This window comes from Trachinotus anak, unplaced genomic scaffold (genome assembly GCF_046630095.1).
Source record: "Trachinotus anak isolate AG129_WGS33_773 ecotype Australia unplaced genomic scaffold, CSIRO_AGI_Tana_v1 ptg000013l, whole genome shotgun sequence".
NCBI classification, from domain to species: domain Eukaryota; kingdom Metazoa; phylum Chordata; class Actinopteri; order Carangiformes; family Carangidae; genus Trachinotus; species Trachinotus anak.
The window spans coordinates 11439850-11464056 of NW_027273864.1; the positions used below are offsets into that span (position 1 = coordinate 11439850).

The 24207-nt window shown below is 38.8% G+C and overlaps 1 protein-coding gene across 1 annotated transcript; it reads right to left on the minus strand.

Annotated features, from left to right (window-relative positions):
• Positions 1 to 859: 859 nt before the first annotated feature.
• On the minus strand, positions 860 to 23762 carry LOC139630211 (V-set and transmembrane domain-containing protein 2-like protein). Its single transcript, XM_071493413.1, has 4 exons — positions 23508 to 23762; positions 4352 to 4521; positions 2426 to 2470; positions 860 to 2169 (listed from the first exon to the last, which is right to left on the minus strand). The coding sequence occupies exons 1-4, from the start codon at positions 23620 to 23622 to the stop codon at positions 1861 to 1863; spliced, it is 639 nt and encodes a 212-aa protein (XP_071349514.1). The 5' UTR covers positions 23623 to 23762; the 3' UTR covers positions 860 to 1860.
• Positions 23763 to 24207: the final 445 nt, after the last annotated feature.

The following is a 24207-nucleotide window of genomic DNA, read 5'->3' on the forward strand; positions in this document are numbered from 1 at the left end:
ATCAGTACAAGCACCTACTGTATGTGCATATGCCAGTGTTAGTGCATGTGTGCGACTTATTTTGAAGGTTAGAGGAAATGCTGCCCTCTTCTGGTCATAAGCAAAATCTCTAAGTGCTGAACAGGAAGTCAGAGAGCCTCTGCAGAATGCACTGTTTGTGTTGTACAGTAGCTGGCAGCAACACACAGCCGTTTCACCGTTGATATAATTCTTGAACAGGATGTGGTGTAGTGAAAGGAGTAAAATACACCTGAACAATTCTCTAATGTTGAGATTTTATAGAGAAACTCAAAACTGAATTATCTGCCATCCTACCATCATATACTAGGTAAAAGGATTTGTTTGCCTTTTGCCTTCTTTGGGCAGGTAGCTCCCATCCACAACATGTACAGTATTAGTTTAAACATGATTTTACCGCACAGTTTAAAGACACACAGGATGTACAAAGCAATTTGTTACACTCACTAATTTGTCAAGTTTTCCAATACACAGTAAAGATAAATAATAAATATGGATCAAATAAAAAAATAGATCCAACTAAGTCTTTTATATCACATCAAAACTAAGTGTCTTTTGTAACAAAGGTTTTTCTTTTTAATATTTAATTTTTCTTTCATTTAAAGCTCCAAACTGAACTGTTTTTAGTAATCCTGTCTATCCTTTGTATCAATCTTTTCATTCAACATGGTTCAGACCCTATATCAAATCATAAAAAAACCCCAAAAAACTAAACAATATTTGCAACATTGACTCTGAGGCTCCTTCCTGCGTTTCCTTGTATGCTCTTTCATCAACAATCAGCTTACACACCAGCTTGCATTACACAAAACAAAAGCAGAGTGGAAAAACAACACCAAACTCATTTCAAATGAATGTATTTAACAGAACAGATACCAAACAGCAGCACTTAGAACAAACACAGTCAAGAGGAGATAACAAACATGTAAAAGCTTAAGACAAAAATTTATATTGTGGTTGAGAAAACAATGACAAAAATTTTAAGTGATTAATATACCATTGTTGTGTTTCTTGAATCATTTGGTTAAGTAGCACAGGTAAACTTTATTTATGGACAACAGTAAAAGTCTACAGCGCCAAGTGTGAATATACACAAGATTTTATATGTATTGTCTTGGTGTGATGAAGGCATACATTTGTGTTTTAATAAACAATCCAGTTGTGGTTAAGAAAGCTAAACAAATATCACTTTCTCTCAAAGTGTTAAACAAAGCTTCAATCAAAACTTTGAAAAGATTTCAGATAAATAAAATAAAAAAAAACCTTAATTTATTCTTTTATTTCTTGAAAAGCATTTACACTGAAATACTGCAGCTTGGCATGTTTTAATAAAAGACAGGAGAAATATCACAGGGTCTGCATCAGTGAACCCCAACTTTGCTCTATTTATTACTTATGTAAGCTGTAATAATAATAATAATTCTGACTCTCTGCTGTTTACTGTAACTTTGTGAGGAAAAGTTCACACTGAGGGAGTCCTGCTCTAACAAAATAACAAAATAAAAGCGCCTCTTTGCTTTGATACCGTTGCCGTCACATTGACATCAAAACTAATGCAACAGGAATAGGTAAGCACAGGGACAAAAATAAATAAATAAATAAAAAGCCTCAAAAAGAACATAATCATATATACATTCAATAAAACCGTACCCTTTATTGGCATTCAACAGCATTGGCAACAAAACAACAATATTAAAGATAGACAAATGAATCCATGAAACACCAAGGGTCCGCTTTACGATCGACCCCTCAGCTCTGCGGTGACGTGTGTGTGTTGGTGACCGTCCCTCGCCAGAGACAAGTCATGGCCGCGCAGACGGACAGACGGACCGGCTGCCCGCTCTACAGCACGCAGCTCTCATTACAGTCAGTGGCGCTGCCGGATGATCTCCTCTTCAGTCCCCTGCCCTCTTTCTCCCGGTGAGGGAGCGGGTGTTGCCCCTGCGACCGGCTCCCTGGCTCCTGCAGCCGGACGTTATCCGGCCCCCGACTCCTCTCAGGCTCCACATGCAGGTAGGCGGAAACCCGGTGGTGCTGCGCCACGCTGCCGCTGAAGTCGATGACACGGCACTCGTACGTGCCTTCATCTGATGGCTTGACGCTGGAGAGACGGAGCTTGTGGGAGATGTTGCTGCCGGCCACTTTAACCACCTGTTGGTGAAAGAAGAGGGTGTAGGCTTCTTTAAAGCCATGCGGTAAATACACATCCCATATTGTTCTAAGCTGCAGTTCATCTTCGTTTTAATGTGTTTTAATATTTATTGTTGCGCCCATTCACGAATGGAAATAAATCATGCAAGAACTTGGATGTCTTCCGTCTTCACGCATAACAAGTACAATGTGCTAGTTTTCTATGGTATTGACTCTGCTTTGTGCTCATTGACAGCTGATGGCAGATCAAACTCACGCTAATTTTGGTGGCATCTTTAGACGTCTCCTCCAGGGGTACAACCTGCACAGAAGTAGGGCGATGCATTAGCAACAAAAATCTGCACTTTTCTTCTAAAAAAAAAAAAAAAAACTAAACAAACAAAAAACACATTCCAAGGAATGACTCATAGCAGCCAAATATCACAGTGGATGAATATGTTTGGTGTTTTCAGCAGTTTTCTTTCTTTTCTTTTTTTTTTAAACTAAGCTTCCTTGGATTGCTGATCTTTTAGTTTTCTCTGGTACTTGAGCTTTATCTGTGTTTGTGTGTATGTATGTACGCATGCTCACATTTGCACATTTAAATGTATGTGTCTGAGCTCAGGCGCTACAGCTCCAAGCACTAGGCCTCTGAGCAGGAGTGTGTCTGTGAATGCGTATGCAGAGGCACAGAGGTATTCTTTTGGGCATAGGTATGAATTATGCATGGAGCAGACAGAATTTGAAAATCTATTTCTTTCTCAGTGCCAATTATAGTGTCTAGAGGCACAACATGGGAGCCTGAGTTCTCCCATGATGGTAGAGAGTCAACCTGTTCCCCCAGTGCTGGCAAATGCTAATCAGCAATTATCCCTTGGTTTTCCATGCTAGAGGATTTCTGCAGTGGCTAATATTGCATTTCCCTCTGCCTGGTATACAATGAGCATTAGGTTCTGTCTGACAGTTGTGTCCAAATAAACTGAAATACAAAAACTGAAAATGGAAAAAAAATGCTAATCTGACAACTGGCTTTGTAAGTCTACTTAACAGTTAAAAAAAGAAAGGTTTTACCTCGAGGAAGAAATAGGACTTACTGGGTAAAATTATCACCTAAAAAGCCTTCTCAGATATCACGTATGAGAAAATAGCTCTGTCATCAATAATGTTATGAATGTTGTAAAGAAACATAGTTCCATTTTCTTTTCTATTGTCCTTTTATGTTTACCGGCAACAACTAAATATATAGTTAGGATTTACATACCTTACTTATTACATAACCTATTTACATACTGTAAGTTAGCCTGTTAGAGACTGTATCAAGATAAACACTGAGCTTGTGGCATTTCTTTTCTTCTCATTCTACTTGGTGGGAAATGTATTTTACATTTTGTAAATAAACAGTCGGTGTGTTGCCTTAAATTTGCAATTGATGATGTATATATGCAATACATTTTTCTTTCTGTTTTGTATGTGTTGGCAGATGTATTGCTTTTGATGTTTGATACTGTATACATTGTGTTGTAATTCCAGTGGGAAGGGCTATTTTTTTTACAGAAAGAAAAATGAAACAACTGTAAGTACTGTCTTCATACAGTACACTGATAAAGTGGTTCTCAACTTTTTTGTCTGACTTACGCCCACAGTTATCAGATCAGCTTATGTAAACTTTTATCGACACCGTCCATGCTGAAATGACGTGTTCTTATGAATGGATTAAAAACTGGATGTTAATTACGAACATCCATTATATAAAATAAGGTTTTTCATGTTTTTGAAAATTGTAAGTATTCAGGTTATGTCAGTGTGTTTGGATTCATAGCACTGCTACTTCAAGTGGCAGAAGCTGGATGTTTCAAACATTATTGTCATCCATAACCCACATTCCTGCTTACTTATACTTATAAGTATTAACATACTTATGACTTTTAGTTAACAATATTAATAGTCATTAATTTTTACTAAAGATCAGCATCACATCAACTTGTGATTCTATTTGGCTGTTCTGTTTTCCCTCTTAACACAAATTTGTGGATATGTGTGTGTGTGTGTGTGTGTGTGTGTGTGTCTTTTAATCAAATCTCAGTTTCTATTTTTTAAGTTTAGTTTAGATTAGTTAATCAGCGGCGCTCTCCCTTTGCAACTGTGAAAGTATATCGGGATTAAGACGTTCAAAAAAAAACAACAAGAAAAACCTGCAACTTACATAATTAGTGGTCTGAGCTGACTTCTCTTGCCAGTTTCTGTGGTCCTTGATGTACCACCACTGGATCTCCAGGGAGTATGAGGGAGAGCCTGCTCCACGGAAGGAACAAGCCATCTCTACATCCTCACCGCTCTGCGTCGTGATGTCGTGTGGCACCTCTGTGAAAAGAGCTGCATGAGGGGAAAAAAAGTAAAGTTGAGGGAAGTGATGGGCTTAAGACATCCCCAAAATGACAGAAACACAATATCACTCAGAGTGCTCAGAGACAGCCTTTCACTGGTGAAACTGCTGCATCATACCTCAGCAAGAGTAAAACTGCATGACATATAAGTACAAGGGGTTTGTAACCAAATAAATATAACAAGGAGTAATTCAGAGAGAGGTTATTCACTCAAAAAACCAGTGCTACTTATTAATGGAAGTGTTGCCCAGGTTACTCAGTAACCACCTTTCTTCATAATTTTACAGACGCAAGAGGAGCAACCTCTTTTGCAAGTTGAATGATCTTTAGTCAGAACATAAACTGAACTAAAAGGGTGTCGAGAACATCGTATAATCCTCCTCTGGATGGTGCAGCAGCCAGAGCTGAACATATTAATTTGGAAGTGTCATGGCTCTTCAAACCCACGTGCCTAAGACCAACCACCTACACCGAGAACATAATTTTGTCTGGACAAGTTTTCGGTAATGGACATAAAAGCACATTTTGCATCACACATTATCGGTCTCAGTATGCAGTATGCATGTGGAGGGACACTTTGTTTATCCCTCTTTTCTGGAGAAGCTCAGGCAGAGTGGAGACAACAATTTACCAAAATACTCCTTTATGTGTATCAATTCATTGTTAATAGATGATAATTAAAGTTTAGAGACAAATATAATTTGGAGGTATTTTAGAAACCTTTCTTTTTCCCATGAGTTTGAGATGTAATTTAACATTACTAGTGAAGTGAAGGATTTTAAGAGTGCAGATCAAATCAACATGAATGACAGCTTCATATTAAAATATAAATTATACATGATTAGAAATTACTGTAACACTGTACATAAAGCTGAAATAAAACCATACATGGTAAAGATACTGAACCCAGTCACCAGTCAGAATTAACTTTAAACTGAACTTTATGATGGCTTGACTCTTTTGTACAATTATCTTGGAATCAATGCAAACATAATGCTGAGCTAATAGAGGCTACCATAAAATGTAATCTCATTATAGTTAGTTTAATGTTGTGTGGGGTGATATTCATGCAGTATTGATCATTCTAATCATAATATAGTCGATACACTGTAGTGAAAGTATAAATCACATAAACTATCTGAGGTGGTCTGCAGCGATTAAATGTACTTGTACAGAATTAATCTGAGCCTTGTTGCCACGCCCACCAAATACACACTTATGAGTCTCACTGATTGCATTGATTTTATATGATTATATTCATGAAATATCACTGGACTATGAGTGCTGAAACAAATACTTTTTTGTTTGTGCCTTGGTCAGCATTTTAACTATTAAATTACTATAACTTACTAATAAATATTAAACAAAGAGTTAATTTTTGTTTTTCACTTTTCAAATGATCTGAGTTTTCACTTAACAACTAAACTACACTAACAGAGAAACATGTTACTGCACTGTTATTACATATATTATTGTTAGAACATTGTTTTTAATTTGGAGTCATGCTTCTGGCCACCTGGTAAGTATAATTCCAATATTCACTCTTTTCCTCTAGCTTGGTTTTGGTCTCTACCAACTAATGAAAGAAAGATTTGGTTATTTAGTTGCTAAATGCTTCGCTATGTTGCAAACTTTTCCTGTGGGCAGGTGGGGAGAGGTTGTTGGTAAAGACAGCTGCCAACAGCTGCTAGAGACAGCAGAGGTAGCAGGCCATTAAAGATGCTAAAAGGCTTTATAGAGCTAATGAGCACTGCAGCCGGTTGCTAATTATCTTCGGGTTTATCATCTTTCACATACACATAGTAATTTGATCCATTGTTCTAAATATGATTAGCTATAAATTATAAAGCTGAGCTTTAAAGTTGTTATAGAAGATACAATCTCCTGAGAGAATAAATGATTTCTGACTTTTTTTTCCCAAACTGAACCATATGCTACTGTATCAGCAAATAATGTCCACTAAATATGATCCTGTAAAGCCTAATGTTGTAATAGTGTCTGTTTGATGTAAGGATGTATTTGTCTTTATTGTAATGCTTCCTGCTCCAAAAAACAAATTCTATTTTTTCTCATTATACACACACATGGACATATGAAAGAAGTGAGACCAACTCTTAAGTAAAACAGGGACATGTTTCATGTAGAGCCCATTGTCGTAATTGAAGTGTGATCACAGAATAAACTGTTCTATTCATAGGTAATATTCTACCTCTCATTTACACAGGAACCCTTCTTCAGAGAGACCCTGCAAATCACTGATGGACTGAGAATCTTTGGACCAGGTGAGCAAAGAGAGAAGTTAGTCACCATATCTGTAATTGACATTTGCTCGGCCTTGCGCAAAGCTGATCCCTGGGGATGAAGAGGGAGATGGAAGGAAAAAGGCTGAGAACAGAGAAACGGGTGGAGATGGCTTTGCTGTGGTTTGACTGACTGGGCCCTCAGGAGCTGTGCCCTTTGATGCACCGCTGCTGGCGGCCAGGCAGTGGCCTCATTTGTCAGGAGGAGACGTAGTGTAGGGATGGAGCCATACAGGGGCCAAGAGGGGTAGAGGAAGAGGAAAGAGAGGGAATAAGAAAAGAAGGATGAGGGCAGAGGTGAACTGAGGAGAGTGGTGAGAAGAAAGAGCTGAGAGAGATAGATGGAAAAGTGGAGAAAAAGCAAAGGCTGAGAGAGGCGCTGAAAAGCAGGGTCACTGAATACACACATACACACACTGTGATAAGAGTCCAGTCTGTTGACTTACCAGTACTTTTTTCTGCAATAAAACAACTTTTCACTTATTATGCAAAGCATTACAATGCATCAACAATGCTTTCATCTTGCAAAAATGATTGTCTTACATTTTCAAAATTAAAATACCTGCCACCTTTAATATCAATATTTGCAAGTGAAAAAAGAGAAAAAAAAAGGCTTGATGCACAGCATGTACTTCCAATAATGTTCTCCCTGTGATGCCTCTGCTGAAAACTGCAAATGCATTCAGAGACTAAAGTTAAGACACAGCCCACATCCCCGACAAGCCACTGAGTCATCTATTGAAAATAGTCTTTATTTAAAGACTTGTGTATATGTTTAATTCTTCAGATGAGAGATAAACCAGCTGGCTGAAGTACAGACAAAATGTCTCCACATTCAGGATTTAAATCCTTGAAATGCTTTCCTGAATATGTAAGGTGTTAAAATATTATTGTGCGTGCGTTTGTCATGGCAACGTGAAGGTCTATTATGTATGAGCAGGTAGGGTAGCATTTCTTGGTTAAAAAAAATGCTACTTGAGAACTCCAGCCACTTGAGAATAACTCCTTTTTGTTTTCCATCTATCTCCCCTCTATTATGCAAATTTTCCTGAGATTGAAAAATAACAGGTGAGATAAAGATACATCTCAGTCAAATTCAGTCTACATCTCCAGTCCTGTTCCAACTCCATCTTTCAGTGTGAATCCATATTAGGATGTTGATGTATACAAGGGCAGGGAACATCTTTCTTCCTGGTTTCTCATGTTAGGAGGCAGATCTCATGAAGAACAGAGAACGCACACTTTTCAGACCTGTCTGCTACAAGTGAGAGGTTTGCAATACAACACATGGCCTGAAGTGAAGGTACAGTAGTGTAAGAGTACAAAGCATGACACTGTGATGAAAGTGACTATGAATGTAAAACAGCAGGTATTAGTTGAGGTCGATGGTTCATTTTTGACTTTGGAAACAGCACTCTTGATGCAAGGTCCACCTACTTGCTTTTTCTGGAGCTTTCAACCATGTTTTGTGGTCCTCATCAACAGACAGAAAACATCTACTGTCCATCTACTGCTGACTGAAGATTGTGAGATGCAGTTAAAGCTCCAGGGAAAGCTAGAAAGTAGAACTTAAGTTAATCAAATGTTTAATCAAGAAGTCATTGATTTAGTTGCTAATGACACAAAATGATGATACACAGTCAGAGCCTTTGTTAAAAACAATAAGGATAAAACACAAAAAAGGTTTTCATTTCAATTGTGGTCCTGCAATTTTAAAATCAGGCATACACGAAGTTTAGCAGCGAAAATAAAATGTATTTAATTTGAGAGTTGATTCCCGTGTATATTCATCTTTACATCTTTTATGTGCCATATAAGTAAAAGAAGTGGGTTAGAAGGAAGATTGGCCACATTATTTCTACATATTACATACAGTACTCTAGCTGAAATGTATAATCATTTCATTGAATCAGGTTTCATTATCTGCTTGCACAAAACAGCACAGGCATTTTATCGGTATGTCTTACTAAGATGTCTGGTTTGATTCTTTCAATGTGGCGTGAAATAAAATGTCAAAGGTGAAACCAACAGAAATTAGGCTTTTTACAGATACAACTCACTGTTTCTTTCTAAACTGTCAGCACAACAGAGGGACACAAAGAAAACTAGACATCAAACCAGACAAATAAATGTTTTTCTGGCTATGATTCTTGATTTCAGTGCAGCTCTGTGAAAAGCAAAAGGAGACAAAAAACATTAAATGCTCCTGCACTGATTCCCTGTGATTCTGCTGCACTGTTGGACGCATTTTCTGGGACAATTTCCTAAGGCACTAACTATTCCTTCGATGCCAGTGTAGACTGTAATCACAGCTGGCATAATGATTCACTTTCATCTGATGATGTGTGGCTTTCCTGGTGGCAGGAAAATCAGCATGTCAGGATAACAAAGCAATCCAATCTGGACTGAGCAAGTCTTAGACAGTCAAAAATAGCAACATTTATTATAAAGTTAAAGGATTCAGATATTAAATCGTAATGTAAGCATACCTATAACCTTTGAATAAAACATGCAGGAGGACCTATTTTAGACATATGGACACAGTGTATGCTTTAATTCTTAAGCAGCCAATTATTTCTTGAATTTTACACAGTAAGTTTGGTGACTCAAGCAACTTCTTACCACAAATTCCTTTCACTGTCAAATTGAAAAACATTGTAAAGAGGGAAAGGTGGAGGTAAAATGTGGATTTGATACCTTTGTGTCTTATATATTTTATATAAACTGTATAATAACATCTTTCTTTGTAGTTTTATGCCAAGGATCCATGTTCCTTTAACAGTTGTAACTTGGTGTTTGCACTCTGACCTACAGCGTTTTAAAAGGTGCTATATGAGTAACAAACTTACACTTTTTTATTTAGTTATCATCTTCTTATTTCTTTCACTTTTTATCTTTCTCTTTACATATTATTATTCAAGAGTGACATTCCCTCTCTCAGATGAGGAGCACAGACGGTGTGACTAAATTTATCATTATGTCTTGTAATAATGTGTTTTGAACATATGGTGCCGGAGCTGGAGCCTGGAATAGCAGAGAACTTCACTGTGCATAAAATATATGAGCAAAACAACAAAGGGTGGCATTTCAATCATATGAGTTTTCTTAGTATTCGATGCAGGTGTTGGCACTTTTTTGTCCTCAAGATACAGTATCAACAGCCAGCGGCAGAGCACAGACAGCAGCATCTGCCACTTTGAAGAGACTGTGTTCCTGCAGACAAAAAAGATGTTTGTGGGGCACACAGCACAAGACACAAAAGCAAGTCAGCATAAAAAAGGATGATATGGAAACGTATACAAAAATAATGCTGACATTATTATCTTAAAACATCATTAGTTGATCAACAGAAAATGAATAGTCCATTGTCAACGGACTGTTGATAAAACTCTACCATGCTAAAACCCTTCACTAAAGAGCAACAGTCCAATTGCAATTTAGCAACCATACTAGGCCGAGCCGCCCTGACAGGCTTTGGATTTCTTCACATGTAGAAGCTGTGTGCACGGGGGTGTGACAAGAACAATACTCCCAATAGAAAGAGTTTCGATGAAAACCAAAAACATAAGAGCAAAAGTGTAAGAAATGGATTGAACAGTTACTAACAAGGTGCAATCTATCTAACTAGCTTTTCTACAGTAGTAACCTAAGCCAGCATTTTTTCCAAAGCCAGTGGTATTTCACACTATCTTTTTTGTAAGGTTGAATGTTATATTAGAAGAGAGTGCAGGCTAATCTTTGCGGCTGTCTTCTCTTTTGAATTTGGGTAAGTTGACATTCCACCAACCCCTGCTAAACTCATTCCATGAGAGCAGAATATAGTGATATATTAACGTAGTAAAACATACAGTTATACAGATGATACAAACAATATACATAAATATTGGTGTTGCTTCTCAAAGTATTTATGCTAAGCTGCTACACTGCTTAGTTTCATTAGACTGAAATCAGTCTTATCTTAGATTTTTCCTGATCATACTAGGACCTACTACCTGCAAAACAAAAATAATGGTCCTTACCATCTGGTAAGGATACTAACTTTTTTCCTGAAACCTTTCAGCTTTTACTTCATTCCTTTAGCGTAACATCATTAACACAGCCATCAAGTACTGTATAGGCCATGTAAAACCCCTTTTACAATATTCTCATATTAAATTGAGGAAGATGGAGACTTTTTTTATTAATCTCACAAAGCTGGCGTTAGCTTAATTAGCTAGTTTGCTACAGCTGATAAAATCTGAAGCAAAATAGATGGTTGCCAGCTAGAAATGAGAAGCTGGCTTTTGTCCATATGAAATCAAGCACCCACTGTTTTGAAAATTACCAAGAATTTCATCAAGTGTGGTACATCTATTGTTATCACTGCAAAATGTAGAGACAGGTGTGACTAAAGGTCGCAGAGCTCAGTTGTTGTTTTGCACTAAATTTGCAAGTACATTTTTATAACATTTGCTGGTTAGAGTTTAATTATGACTTAAACTATTATGGTGCTTGTCCTCCATTCAAGTTATGAGGCAATATACCTGTGGTGCTGCTTCCTACAGCATTTGTCTTTGTTTTATAGACTTAACGACTTGACTTGACTAATCAAGACCAAATTTGATAGTGATTTCTATATAGTTTGCAAAAAAATCACTTTCATATATATATATATATACACACCAATTGAAATATGTACCAAACACTTTTATGCTACATATAACCAAAGTTTAGAATGAAGGAGAAGTGAATTAATGAAGCTAGCTGAGTCTCCATGGCCATTTAAAGCCACTGTGTGTGAACTCAAAGTCGAGTCAAGGAGAGAGCTGCACAGGGAGTCCTGAAATACACTCGGGAGTCCAGAGCTACAGCAGGACAGGCTTATAGCTGCAAGGTAATTCCTGCACTTCCCCATTTCCCCAGCCAGCCAATAAGACCCTGATTCTGCAAACACACGATTTTTCTCAATTTTCCACCTCTTTCTTCTTCTTGTTTAAATCCTTTCTTAGCTCTTTCTCTCTCCTGCTGTCTCTGTTGCCAGCTCAGTAACAACTCCCACAAATCTCCCCCTCTTATTGTTGAAAACACAGTGTTTTTACTCTTCTCTCTCTCCCCTTTCTATTGCCCTTTCATTCTTACTTTCTATCTATTAGTCCTTATACCTTTTTTTCACTCAAGCCTCTTCCATATTCTCACCCCCCCTCCTCTCATTCAGTTCCCCTCCTTACTTTCTCCTCTCTCGCTGAGTGGGCAGTCTGTGTCTGCTCTCCGGTGTCTAGCATAAAGAGATGCTTCCAGCACTCTCAGAGAGCTCACTACATCTCCTGGAGCCTTGCCCACTGGTGCTGGCAGGTGTTCAGCATCCTGGGAGACTTAACCTGCGTGCGTGTCTCACTGTGTGTGGTGCCCTATGGCTTGTATTCAGCACACAGTGCTGTATATGTGTTTATGTAACTGTGCAGATTTGAAATGCTGGTTAAAAGGTGTAACATTTCACAAATTAACCATAATGAACGCACAAGGTGTCCCTAAGTATTGGAGACAGAACCTCTCCAATTACCATTCTATGACATCCAACACACACATGGTTTCTCGCTCTAACACACATAAAAGAGACACACAGATCAATGTCTTTCAACCACACAACCAAAGCACAGATAATCACAACAATTCAAAAAGGATCAAAGCACAAAGTAAAAATTCTTCTCACCAACAGATGGAAGAGAAGGATAGAAAACAATTTAAATACATTTATAGAAGCCTCCCAACACAATGCTGGAAGCATTTAAAAAAAGTAATACCTCTGCAGTTTTGCTAACTCTGCCTCTATTTTGGTTTCTTTCACCACACAGATGAAATATAATTGTTGTTATTCTGTTTGAGCCCATCTTATATTAACTTGGTTCATAAAAAGCTAAATGTAGATACAGCAGAGAGAGATCAAAAGACATTTCTGATATATTACTTTCAACTAGAATCACAGCCTTGCAGTTTTATGTCTCTGCCATCCAGAAAAGTTGCAGTTCACATCCAGACTCATGTATGTAGTGAAGACTCTGAAGGGATTTCATAAATAGTATTAAGTGCAATTTATCATAATTAGTTTATGAATTCTTTAGTTATGGCCAAAAATGCGTTTTGTGAGGTCACAGTGACCTTGACCACCAAATTCTAATCAGTTCATCCATTAACGTGTTTGGGTGTTTGTGCCAGACGTAAAATTCCTAATATATCAAGTTCTCAAGGATGGGCCAGACATAAGGCTACAGCACTGTTACATTTCACCACTGCAAAAAGTATGTAAGCAATTACGTGAGTCTGCGGCGTTGCAGCTTTTAATTTGAAATGACGGATAGAGTGGAAATACATGGTGTCACCCGGCTGAGGTGAGATGGAAAAGAGAGAAAAAAAGGTAGATTTAACTAGCTTTAATTAAGTTAGCTAGATTTTTATTAGCTCTTGATATTCACAGCGTACTACATGTACAGGTACAGCAAAACCTTTCTTTGTCAAGCCGGCCATTGGGCATAATGGGACAAACCAGGTAGACCACTACATCAGTATATCACCCTTACACTTGGTCCAGGCCATGGTTATCTCTCGCCCCTACCACCGCAATGACCCTCTGGTGGGCCTCCCTTCACGCGCAGTGAAACACTTACAGATGGTCCAGAATGCGGAGGCTTGTCTAATCTTTGATCAGCCTAAAAGAGAACATGTCACCTACACTGGCTACCCATGGCCACTTGACTCAAATTCAAGTCACTAATGCTTGCCTGCAGAGTGGCATCTGAGTCTGTACCCATCTACCTGAACTCACTCATACAGGCTTATGCTCCGTCTTGGCCACTGCGTTCCTCCAAGGAACATCGTCTGGCATTGCCATCCCTGCAGACAAGCCAATCACAGTCCAGACTGTTCTCGTCTGGTTTGATGATGGTGGAAGGAGCTACCAAATGCTATCAGAGCAGGGGCGTCCCTCTCTATCTTTAAGAATCTCTTGAAAACTCATCTCCTCTGAGAGCACCTCCTCTCCTAACACCTCTAACACCCTACCATGCCGAACTAGCACTTACTATGCACTTTGGTTCTTTACTTGATCTCCTTGCACTTATTGAATAGATGCACTGATGCTTTAGTGTTGTCCCCAACTTGTAAATCACTTTGTGTACACACACACACACACACACACACACACACACACACACGCATACAGTATATATACACTGTATATATGTATAGATGGCTTTGGGAAACTATGATTTTTTTCACAGCTATTAATCAATAAAAGCAATCTGCAGATTAATCTCAAACAAAAAAGGTTTTGGTAACATCATCATTGAGTATTGGACAAAAAGATCAGTGCAATAAAAACACAGAGGTAACAGCACACTACAAATTAAAGCGCTCGTGAAATTGGCTTTATTGGTGACATTTTGACCAAGCTGGCAGAGGTGAGTGTAAGACGTCAATCATCCCCTTTGATGTATTATAGTCTACAATAAATCTATGGCCTGATAGTCTTTGTGCTTTTAAATGGAGTTATAATATGCTTCCTTCAATTTCTGTCCTCACTAATGGATATGGTTTCTTCATTTTTCTGTCAAAGAGCTGCGTTAAAGTTTTTTTTAATGGAACTTTGACATACTGACAATGAAACTTTCTTCTGGGTTTCTGTCTCAAATGTGCATCAGAGCTTTTGTTGCTTTTTAAGACTTGTCAGAAGAACTTCATCATTCATGCTGTGGGCCTTGAGATACAGAGAATAAAGATATGTCAAAGCGCTACATTATTCAGTAAAACTTTATTCTTTCAGGAGATCTGCTTTTAATTTAATTTTTATTCCATCATCACATGCCAATCTAGATTACCTTTTTTAACATATGAGCACTCATATTTCTATTATTATTATTATTCTATTATTCTATTTTATAATAAACACTGCCACGGTATACAAAATCTGGGTGAAAATCAAATTTCACACTAGTTTTACGGTTTGCATTACACTCAGCTCTACAGCTCACTTCCACTTACTCTACTTTTACTTCTTACTCTACTTTTTAACATGCCAAAACGTTGACCTCCCTCTCTGTAAACTGCACTGACCATTGTCCTCTAACACCATAAAATATAAGTTTTGGGTTCGTGGGGATATACAGACTAATGATGAGCAGTGGCTCCATACTGGCTGCAGTAATGCTGAAGAAACTGTGAGGTGAGTACAATTTGCGATTATTAAAGAGAAAATATGAGGTGAGCTGAATCCTGACATGAAAATGAAATTTCCCCTTGTTCTTGCTTAAACCAAGGGAAGGAAGTCACACTGACAGAGTAAAAGGAAATTGTGTTATGTGTTTATATTTACAAAATAATGAACTCAGCTTTCCTCAACAGCCAACCAAATACTATCAATCACACCTCAGGTCTATGGAGGACAACAAGTGTCACAGAATTAGTAATAAAGCATTTCATTCATTAATAACTACTTGTACAATAAAAAGGTGAATTAATACATTTGTACTAACTATACTGAATTACAAAGTGATTCATTATTTAAAGGAAATTGCCCTTTTAAATGTCTGATTAAATCTGTATTCTTAATTGTGAATCCAGCTATTTATTTCTCTTTTATCTCTACTTATTGATTGTATGTTGTTTTTGTAAACCCTTTTTTAAATTTATCATTTTGATTGCCTATTAAAATATCAAATAATTAATTACTTAGTAATTTAGTCTATTTATTTATAGATTAATAAATTAATTTGTAAACAAATACATGAATGAAATATATGTCACCCGTGGTCCTTTCAACAAAAACAACAAACAAAATATTGCTTTTCCATGTGCCTCCTCCTCAGATTATGTATCTATCTACTGTCAAACAAAAAAGTGTTTTTCTTTTTACAGCATTGTACAGGGTCCTGTGTCTGTCTCGCCCTTAGTGCACCACCAGATCCTCTTTTGTTTCCTTCCTCATGTGCTTATGACGGTTTTTGTGAAAAGATACCATGATTGCACCTGTGCGCTAAATTTACAATGTGATTATGAACTGTGAAAGGTTGTAAAATAATTTGAGAAATGACTTGTTTCTTAATAAATTTCACATTGTACCTTACATGTATCATTAATTTTTACCCAATTTGAATGACATAAAACTGATAATCTATATCTATTGTAGAATTAGGATATAATACATATACAGTATATATTCCAGGTTATGTATCACAAAATTGCTGAAAATATGTTTTACAATATTCATATGTATCACGTTAAGGAAACTGGAAAATCACTAATAAAATGATTAAAACATGCCCTGTAATACGCTGTTATACAGTACTTTACATCAGAAATGAATCCTCATGAGTGAAACAAAAACCTTTAAGATAAATCTTATTCTTTTTTAATCAGATTTGACTTTGTTTTTAAACTCTAAACACAATATGTTTATATGTAACGATTCCAGTGACAGTTGATAGACAATAACTGATTGATTGCAGGATCCATAAGAATATTATGCAGAGGGTGTCACATATGCAAAAATGTTATAACCATTACAACAGATACACTCCTAGAGCTGTACGCTTACATCCCAAATTATCAGCACCATCAAATCATGCTGTGTCCAAACAAATGCTCCACCTTCCTGCCTTTCCTGTGCTTATTCCTCCTCCTCCTCCTCCTCCTCCTCCCAGCTTAATCGATCTGGTTGTTGTCAAATTGCCTATCAGTTTGCAATGCACCTTCTTCAACCCGCCCATGAAACACGACTTGTTGACAAACACGCTCACACTGTGAGTGCTGTGCCGACGTCAGGGCCCGACAAGCCTGCTCAGCAGACATCCAACTGTTTCCTGACTTTAATCACAGTGGCGTCACCAGAAATCAATCCCATAACCTTGGTGGAACGCTAAATCAACACAAAAGCTGACTCCACTGGTAAATTTTCATGGACCCAAACTGGCAGAGATAAGAGTGAAAACATGTACTTCTGAAGTGAATATTGACTTCCAGGGAAATCTCAAGCACACTGGTTTGTTTGATTTATAATGCTATATGGCTGGCTCAGAATGACTTTGCTTGGCTTGGCCTTTTCTAAGTATAGATTTTCATAAAGGCAGTACTGTCAGAGCCGTCTTCCAGCAGAGGCAGGGGACCATTGTTTGAAGATGCAAGTACAGCACATGCATTTTTAAAACGGCCTCCCTTGGCATTTTTCACTATATTGCTCAGGGAGCGATGACAGAAGCGAGGCCACGAGACGACAGAGGCGGCTGCTCACTATCCAGCAAAGACTCATTAAAAATGAAAAGGGAGGAAAATAATGAAAGAAAGCAATGCCAGGGACGACATAAATATATAAACAAATGCATGTACACTGCTGAAGCCCAACAGATACCACTCTTAAGTATTTTTTCATGTCAGGTCCCAGGCAAAATGAGAGGGATACATCCAGCCTGAGTGCCAGTGTGAGGTTCATCCTCTCTTTGTCTCTCGCTCCCCCTCCATGCTATGGTGGGAGTTTGAGCTGTTTGAGGATGACTAAATTACAGAGGGCTTATTAGCATGGACGAGAAGCAAGTGTGACATCCGTATCTTTGCTCGTCCGTGTGTGTGTGTGCGCGTGTGAGCAAGAGAGAGAGAGAGGCATACAGAGTAAGCTTGTCACCAACCCTGCAAGCTTGTGTTTTTTTGTTTTGTTTTGTCAAGCCATTAAAGGATGAGGCTCGTATTCGTGTGTATTTTTCTTACAGCAATCAGCATATCACATGAGACCAAACCCAATAATGAGTCGGTCCATCTCTCAACACTTTCCTAAAGTCAGAAATGTTCTTACAGATCACATACATATGCAGTAGTGCCACTCTCAAAAAAGACTAAATAATTACCTTAAGCAGCTGGTCACTGTAGTTTTCACACAGGAGTACATTGTGCATTTATCGGGTACAACTTGAAGCTGCGCATTACGCATACACGTAGATTCAGTGTATTACTTCCCGTGTTAAGTAAGGGAGTTAAGGGAGTTTTGAAGAATCTACAATGCTTTTGGTCACGGTAATGAAAAAACATGTCACCCAGTTCAACAGTATGGCACTGCAAATGACCCAAACATGGTCAGCATTGACTTTCTGTGTCAAAATGTACCCAACCCCTGAAGCAAAAAAAGAAAAAGAAAACCCAAAACAACCAAACATGACAGGAAGAAAGCAGGGGTAGAGTTGGAAGTAAATAAAGCTGTGGTAGTAATAAACTACCACAGCTAGTGAGGGTAGCAAGCTAATAATAGCATCCCACAAGCTGAAAACTACACAGCAATTCCATCCATCCATCTGTATCCGAACTGGGTCGCGGGTGTGCTGGAGCCAATCCCAGCTGACACTGAGCGAGGGAGGGGTTCACCCTGGACAGGTCGCCAGTCTATGACAGGGCTGATATATAGAGACAAACAACCACACACACTCACATTCATACCTCTGGGCAATTTAGAGTTACATAGCATTTATGCATGTTAAATAACTTTTTTTTTTTTTTTTGTTTAGTCATTTATTTATTTTTGTTGTTTCTGACATTCTAAAATACATTAAGAACATATTCAAAATGTGCTTGTATTACAAAGTATAAAACCAGGGACTTTGTGAAAGTCAGCATGTACCTTATCGTCATGTACAGGTAGTGAAAGAGTAGGACACAGAGAGGCATTTGAAATGATGCCCTGGTAGCTGGAAGAAATGTGGAAATCCTCCTCTAAGTTAAGTGCAAACATTTTTCATCTGAAAAGGTGCCGCCTTACAGGGATAGCTCAGGTTCATTAACTCAATACCTCTATTTGAGTCAGATCTGTAGGGCACTGAGGAGAAGAAATGATTCATTGAGAGGAGAAAAATCAGACACAGTAAACACCAAGACATAAAAATCCAGCTTAACATCTTAACTTCCACCAAGGTGCATGTAAATAGCCCGTGAACAGAATCCCTGTGGGAAGAGGTATTTCACTAATTTGATGAATGGCTTTAATAATCAGGGAAGCCCCGAGGGAACAGTGGATGAAACAACAGGAGGCTCCTGTAATAAAAAAGACCTGCTGCAGATATTTATCTTGGTCTTAAAAAGCTTTAATCCTGCATGTGGATAAGCAACTAGAGGAAGAAGTTATGCTTGGTGCGTGAATATCGGAAAAACCTTCCACAGCTGCAGCACTTTGTACTGGTTTAAAAACATGTTTGTTCAATTTTCACCCAATGCCAACACAAAGATAATATTATTTAGCAGCCAGATTAAGTCAATTTAGGGTTAGGGTTATTAAGTTATTGTATTCTCATTAATAGCAGGATGTTTATAGTGTCCCTACACCTTTCACAGTCACAGATGAGTCAAATGTTATGCCTGCAGTTGTGAATATTATTATCACCCTGACTTACTGTGTCGAGAGATTTCTACACAGCACAGTCACCGTACAAGTGAAACAAACAAGAACGGTAAACAAAATGAGCAGTTTCGGTTTTTGTCAGAGGGTCAATAATGCTGTATTTGATTCAGAATCAGTGGCAGAGCAAACACTCAGGAGTCTCCTTTGGGAAATATTCACTTGCTGAGAGACCTTCAACCTCCATTCAAGGTGGAAGGTAAAATAATGAAAGAATGGAGCCGGTAATCAAGCAAGCAGCTGTCTGCCTGTTGCCGCCGATGCTCTGGGCCTATGGAGTGAATTTTTCATAGCCCTTGGGACACGAGACTCAGAGGCTATTTCTGATTTACCCCCCCCCCCCCCAGTGTGCAGCAACACAAAGTACCACGTGTTGTTGACAACACATGCCCGAGCTCGGAGGCATTTTCAAGAATGCTCACTGTACTCCATCTGGACTCCCCAGGGATGACCGACAACATTGTGTTCACTTCCAGTATGTTGCCCTTGAGAACCTTTAAGTGATGTGTGTTTTCATGAGATGGGACAGTTGAAGCAGTTTCACCTTCGTTGATGTTGTGTTGAATTGCAGTTTAATGAAATTATATGTTCAAATATTTCAATTCAAGTGAATCTAAATGAGCTTAAACAACCAGGACCTCAGCACTGTGCAGTATATCCTCCATCCATCTGATTCAAGAATGGTTTACTATCACTGCACCTTAACCTGCATTTTAAATGTCAGAGCTCTCTGTGTCCATGGTGTGGACTACATGCAAAGAGATAAGGGTCCACACAAAGGCTTTTTCAGGCTCACTAAGTGCCACAGTTTTTGGTCTGTTGGTTGAACAAAACAAGCAATTTGAAGCACCTTGGGCTCTCAGAAAATGTGATGGCAACCTCTTTTCTAACATTTTATTGAAAAAAAGATAAATCAGTTTTTAATTTCAGCTATTAAGACAATTAGCCATAACAGCCTAAGTTGTTATTTTGCCTTTTTTTATTGCTAAGGGACAGAAGTTCATGTTTACTGAGGGAGCTAATCAACAATGAATGACTCTGAAAACCTAGTTTAACCAAGATGTTCTAATTCTAATTTATGTCTTTAGAAAATGTGATTTTATTATTATTTTCACAGAGAGATCAGTGGAACAGACAAATCATTTTTTCATCAGTGGGTCATGACAAACACGCCAGAGATGACTGCGTCACCAGAGGAAGCAGCTGTCCCTTCAAGTCACAACATGTTAAAATCTACTCCTGTCTCCAGCAGCCTCTTGAGGTAAGCATTGTGTCAACCATCCTTTCACTCTACTGTTCTCTCCCACCGAGCCTCTGCCGGCACCCTCTGCTTTGACAGCATGACTGTACAATCTGTTGCCCCCCACCCCCCTCCACCCCATCCTTGTTGCACAGTCAGAGCTCCATTAAATTGAAAGCCAATGCAAACTGCCTGGGCTGGCCATCCTCATTAAGAGGACACCAAGGAGAGGACTGGCAGAGGATCCCAGACACTTTGGAAGCCTAATGAATTGGTACACGCCCCCACACTGTGAAAGTGGTACGCTCACGATGGATAACAGAATGAACGCTGCCAAAGAGCACTAACACTGCAAGGGCCTGTACTGGAAATAAAATGTCCAGAATTTATGATGAAACCACATGTGGCTTCACCATCACATGCCATCTACACTTCACCATCACATGCACAAAACTACACAAACTGTTAGATCTCTCCTCTGCCTTCCCCACTGAGTTGACACCTGTGAGAGTCATACTCTCTGACACAATGCGGTGAAGGTACCGATCCATCTAGCCTGGTCGTCTGTGTTCATACAGAACATATAATCTTGCAACCCAAAACAATCTTTGCACACAAATTATATGTTAGGTGATCCAATCTGCGCTTCAGCTCAAGTGGCAGGGGCCAAACTGGACGCACCCATCTGAAACAAATGAGCCAGGGCTGAATCTAACAAGCACTCTTCAGAGCAGCGCATCCAGGCTCTCTGCTCTACATGAAGGCTCAGCTTCCCCCTGTTTGGGCAATTTATCAAAGAGCCAGATTTAAAAAAAATTTTTAAAAATCTTCTGAGGATGATTTAACCACAAAGGATAGTGCATCGCTCTTTTCTGGTACTTCTGGTTTCTCTTAGCTGCTGTGGTTTAAAAGTGAAAGTAGAAGGCTCCACGCCCTGAGGCATTTCTTCTTCATGGCCAGTCTGAGTCACAGAGTGGGAAGGAGAACACAACGATTATAGCCAACTCTAATTAACTCCCTATGGGACAAATGCTACTAATTGATTTTCTAACCTGCTCGAGACAGTCAATCTATTTGGAACCGCTGCACTAATCTATAGCGATCAAGCTAAAGCTAACATGCTAAGCAGAGAGGGCTCAAGGGACGGTCAGTGAGACACTGTGATGAAGTGATTATCGAATCTAATTAGATTAACAGTAAATCCATTGTTTGGTGCTGCTGGAGGAAGGTAAAATTGCTAGTAGGTAAAATATCAGTAATGTTAAAAATAATGCTGAATCTGATATAAATAACACTGATATAATTAGGAAGTTTCCTGCATGTCACAGACTAGGATTATCATCTTTCAGTGGAGGGTCATCAGTGGTGAATGACACTGACTGGTTCATGTAATAAAAGGCCAACCCAAGAGTTTTATTTCAACACCCAGCTGTGAATATGAATTATGATAAAGTACAGTAGCAGGGCATCCAGCTTCTTCACCCACCTCCATAAAAAGCCCATAGTGCAGCCCAGAGCCCCTTACTCCTTAGCCTACAGGAGCTGTAATTTGTCTGAAGGAAGCTGAAGGTACATGCCCTTGTGCTTGTTTTATTTTTATTTATTTATCTATTTTTATGGTTCACCTTGGCTTGTGTTACCGTACAAGTTGCTATTTCATGTCTATCAAACTAGACCCCCAGAACAAACCTGGGTAGCATGCGTCTCATCATAAATTAATCTGGTAACACTGTGTTAATTTTAACAGTTGACATACTGCACTGTTGGTCTTTAGTGGGTTTATAGGTCATGTCCATCCTCACACAACTGACTTGAAATAATATTTGTTTTTGGTGTCAATGATGTCAATGATGCTATTTTACTTATCTCATATACAATGCTGCTGGATAACATTTATTTGCAAAATGAATGAAACATGTTTTGCATAGTAGGTTGTGTATCTATTCCTATAGCCTTGTGATCTTAGGAACATACGTGTAACACGCAATACACAATAGTTTTTGTCCCCCCCCCCCCCCCCCCCCCCGCCCTTTCCTCAGTTTTCCTGTCTGCTCTTCTCCACAGTCAACGATTGAATTAAGACAAACAAGCAAAAGAACTGTTTTAAACAAGAATTTTATTGCTGTTCATGAAATAGGAAGCATATATTTTTAGTAATATTAGGTTATCTGGATTCTGGGAGCCTCGGGTGAGAGAAGAATATTTGTCCCACAATGTAGGCTGGTTATTTAGAGTTAAAACTCTCAAATGTATAACTGGAGCTGGCTATGAGGACTAGCCTTCAGGTATGATCTTATTCCCACTATATGCAAAACTGGGCCTTGGGGTAACAGTTGAGTCAGTCTTGTGTTAAGTAAAGTCAGAAAGAAAATTTACTTTAAAATTTTCCAGGCTAAGTTCCAAACCGGGAGCTAGCTTACCTTAACATTATCATTAACAGTTATAATGTGCGGTGCTGCATTGTTTAGTTCTTTTTTGTTATTGTAGCTTATTCTTGTCCTACTATATCATGATTTCCACAGCAGTGATTTTATTCAGAAATAATAAAAAAATAAATAAAAAAAAACACAGACACTGGTCAGTACACTGATTTAAAAAGCTGTTTATGCTGCAGTACATGGTTCAGTCAAACAAAACAGGTTATACAGTCTTGATCAGTTTGAGTTTGAGGTGTGAATGTGCCTTGTGTGACCCAGCTCTTAGGAAGTTATTAAAAGTGATCAGTCAATATCAGGCAGACCAAAATGCTTTACCAACTTGCACTATACTCCACTGCTTTCATAATGAAAACATTATAGAAGTGCAGTTTTATCACAGACAAAATAAGACTGAAAAAATAGTCTACATGTCTGTCTTTATAACAAATACTAAAATTAATTAAAAAAAAAAAAAAGAATAAAAATCACCATCAAATCAAGAATAATCAATCTTCACTGAACTCGCCCAGCCACTCCTCAAGAGTGGAAATCATAATATTATCATCTTTCTTTTCCAGTCAAGCAACCACCAACAAACACAGGCACAAAGCAACTTACCATTTCCAGAGATGTGATTGTCCACCTCGCCGTGCCCGACGTTCACAGCCGCGTTAAGTTGAATGTAAACTCCCGCGTACTGCAAAATCCCTACTAGCACTCCAAAACCTCCCATTGCTTCAGCCGGTCTGTCTAGCAGTTGTGTGAAATTGTCACATTAGGTGGAGAGCATCGAAATATCCCCAGTGGGCGCTGGGCAGCCCTCACAGACATAAAGCTGGGAGAGGAGGAGACGCTGCTGCTCCACTCGGCTCTGCAGGAGGAGACGATGCGGCCGGCGGAGGCGGAGGGAGAAGCAGCGTGGAGACAGGTGCAGCGGCTCACACCGAGAGTCAATTAGGCGCGGAGGGATCTCATATAGAGGTTGTTAGTGTCAATTTAACTTTAATTTCTGCAGCCGTTTCATCCATCCACTGGATGATGGTGGTGATAACACTCAAAGCACTAATGACTGCGATGGACAAACTGTCTTGATGTGCAATATGATCTCAGTGGATTTTATATGTTACACGTTTTTACATTTTACTTGGCAGCAAGATGTAGTTCTCCTCAGGGACAATGAAGTTAAAAGTTGAAGTTCAAGGAATAGGTTTATGCAAAATGGGACCAGTTTCATTTCTTAATGAGAGTAAGAAGACGGATGCCACTGTCATGGGTGTATGAACAGCTAATTGTGAAGCTGGAGACAGAGGCTGGTAGT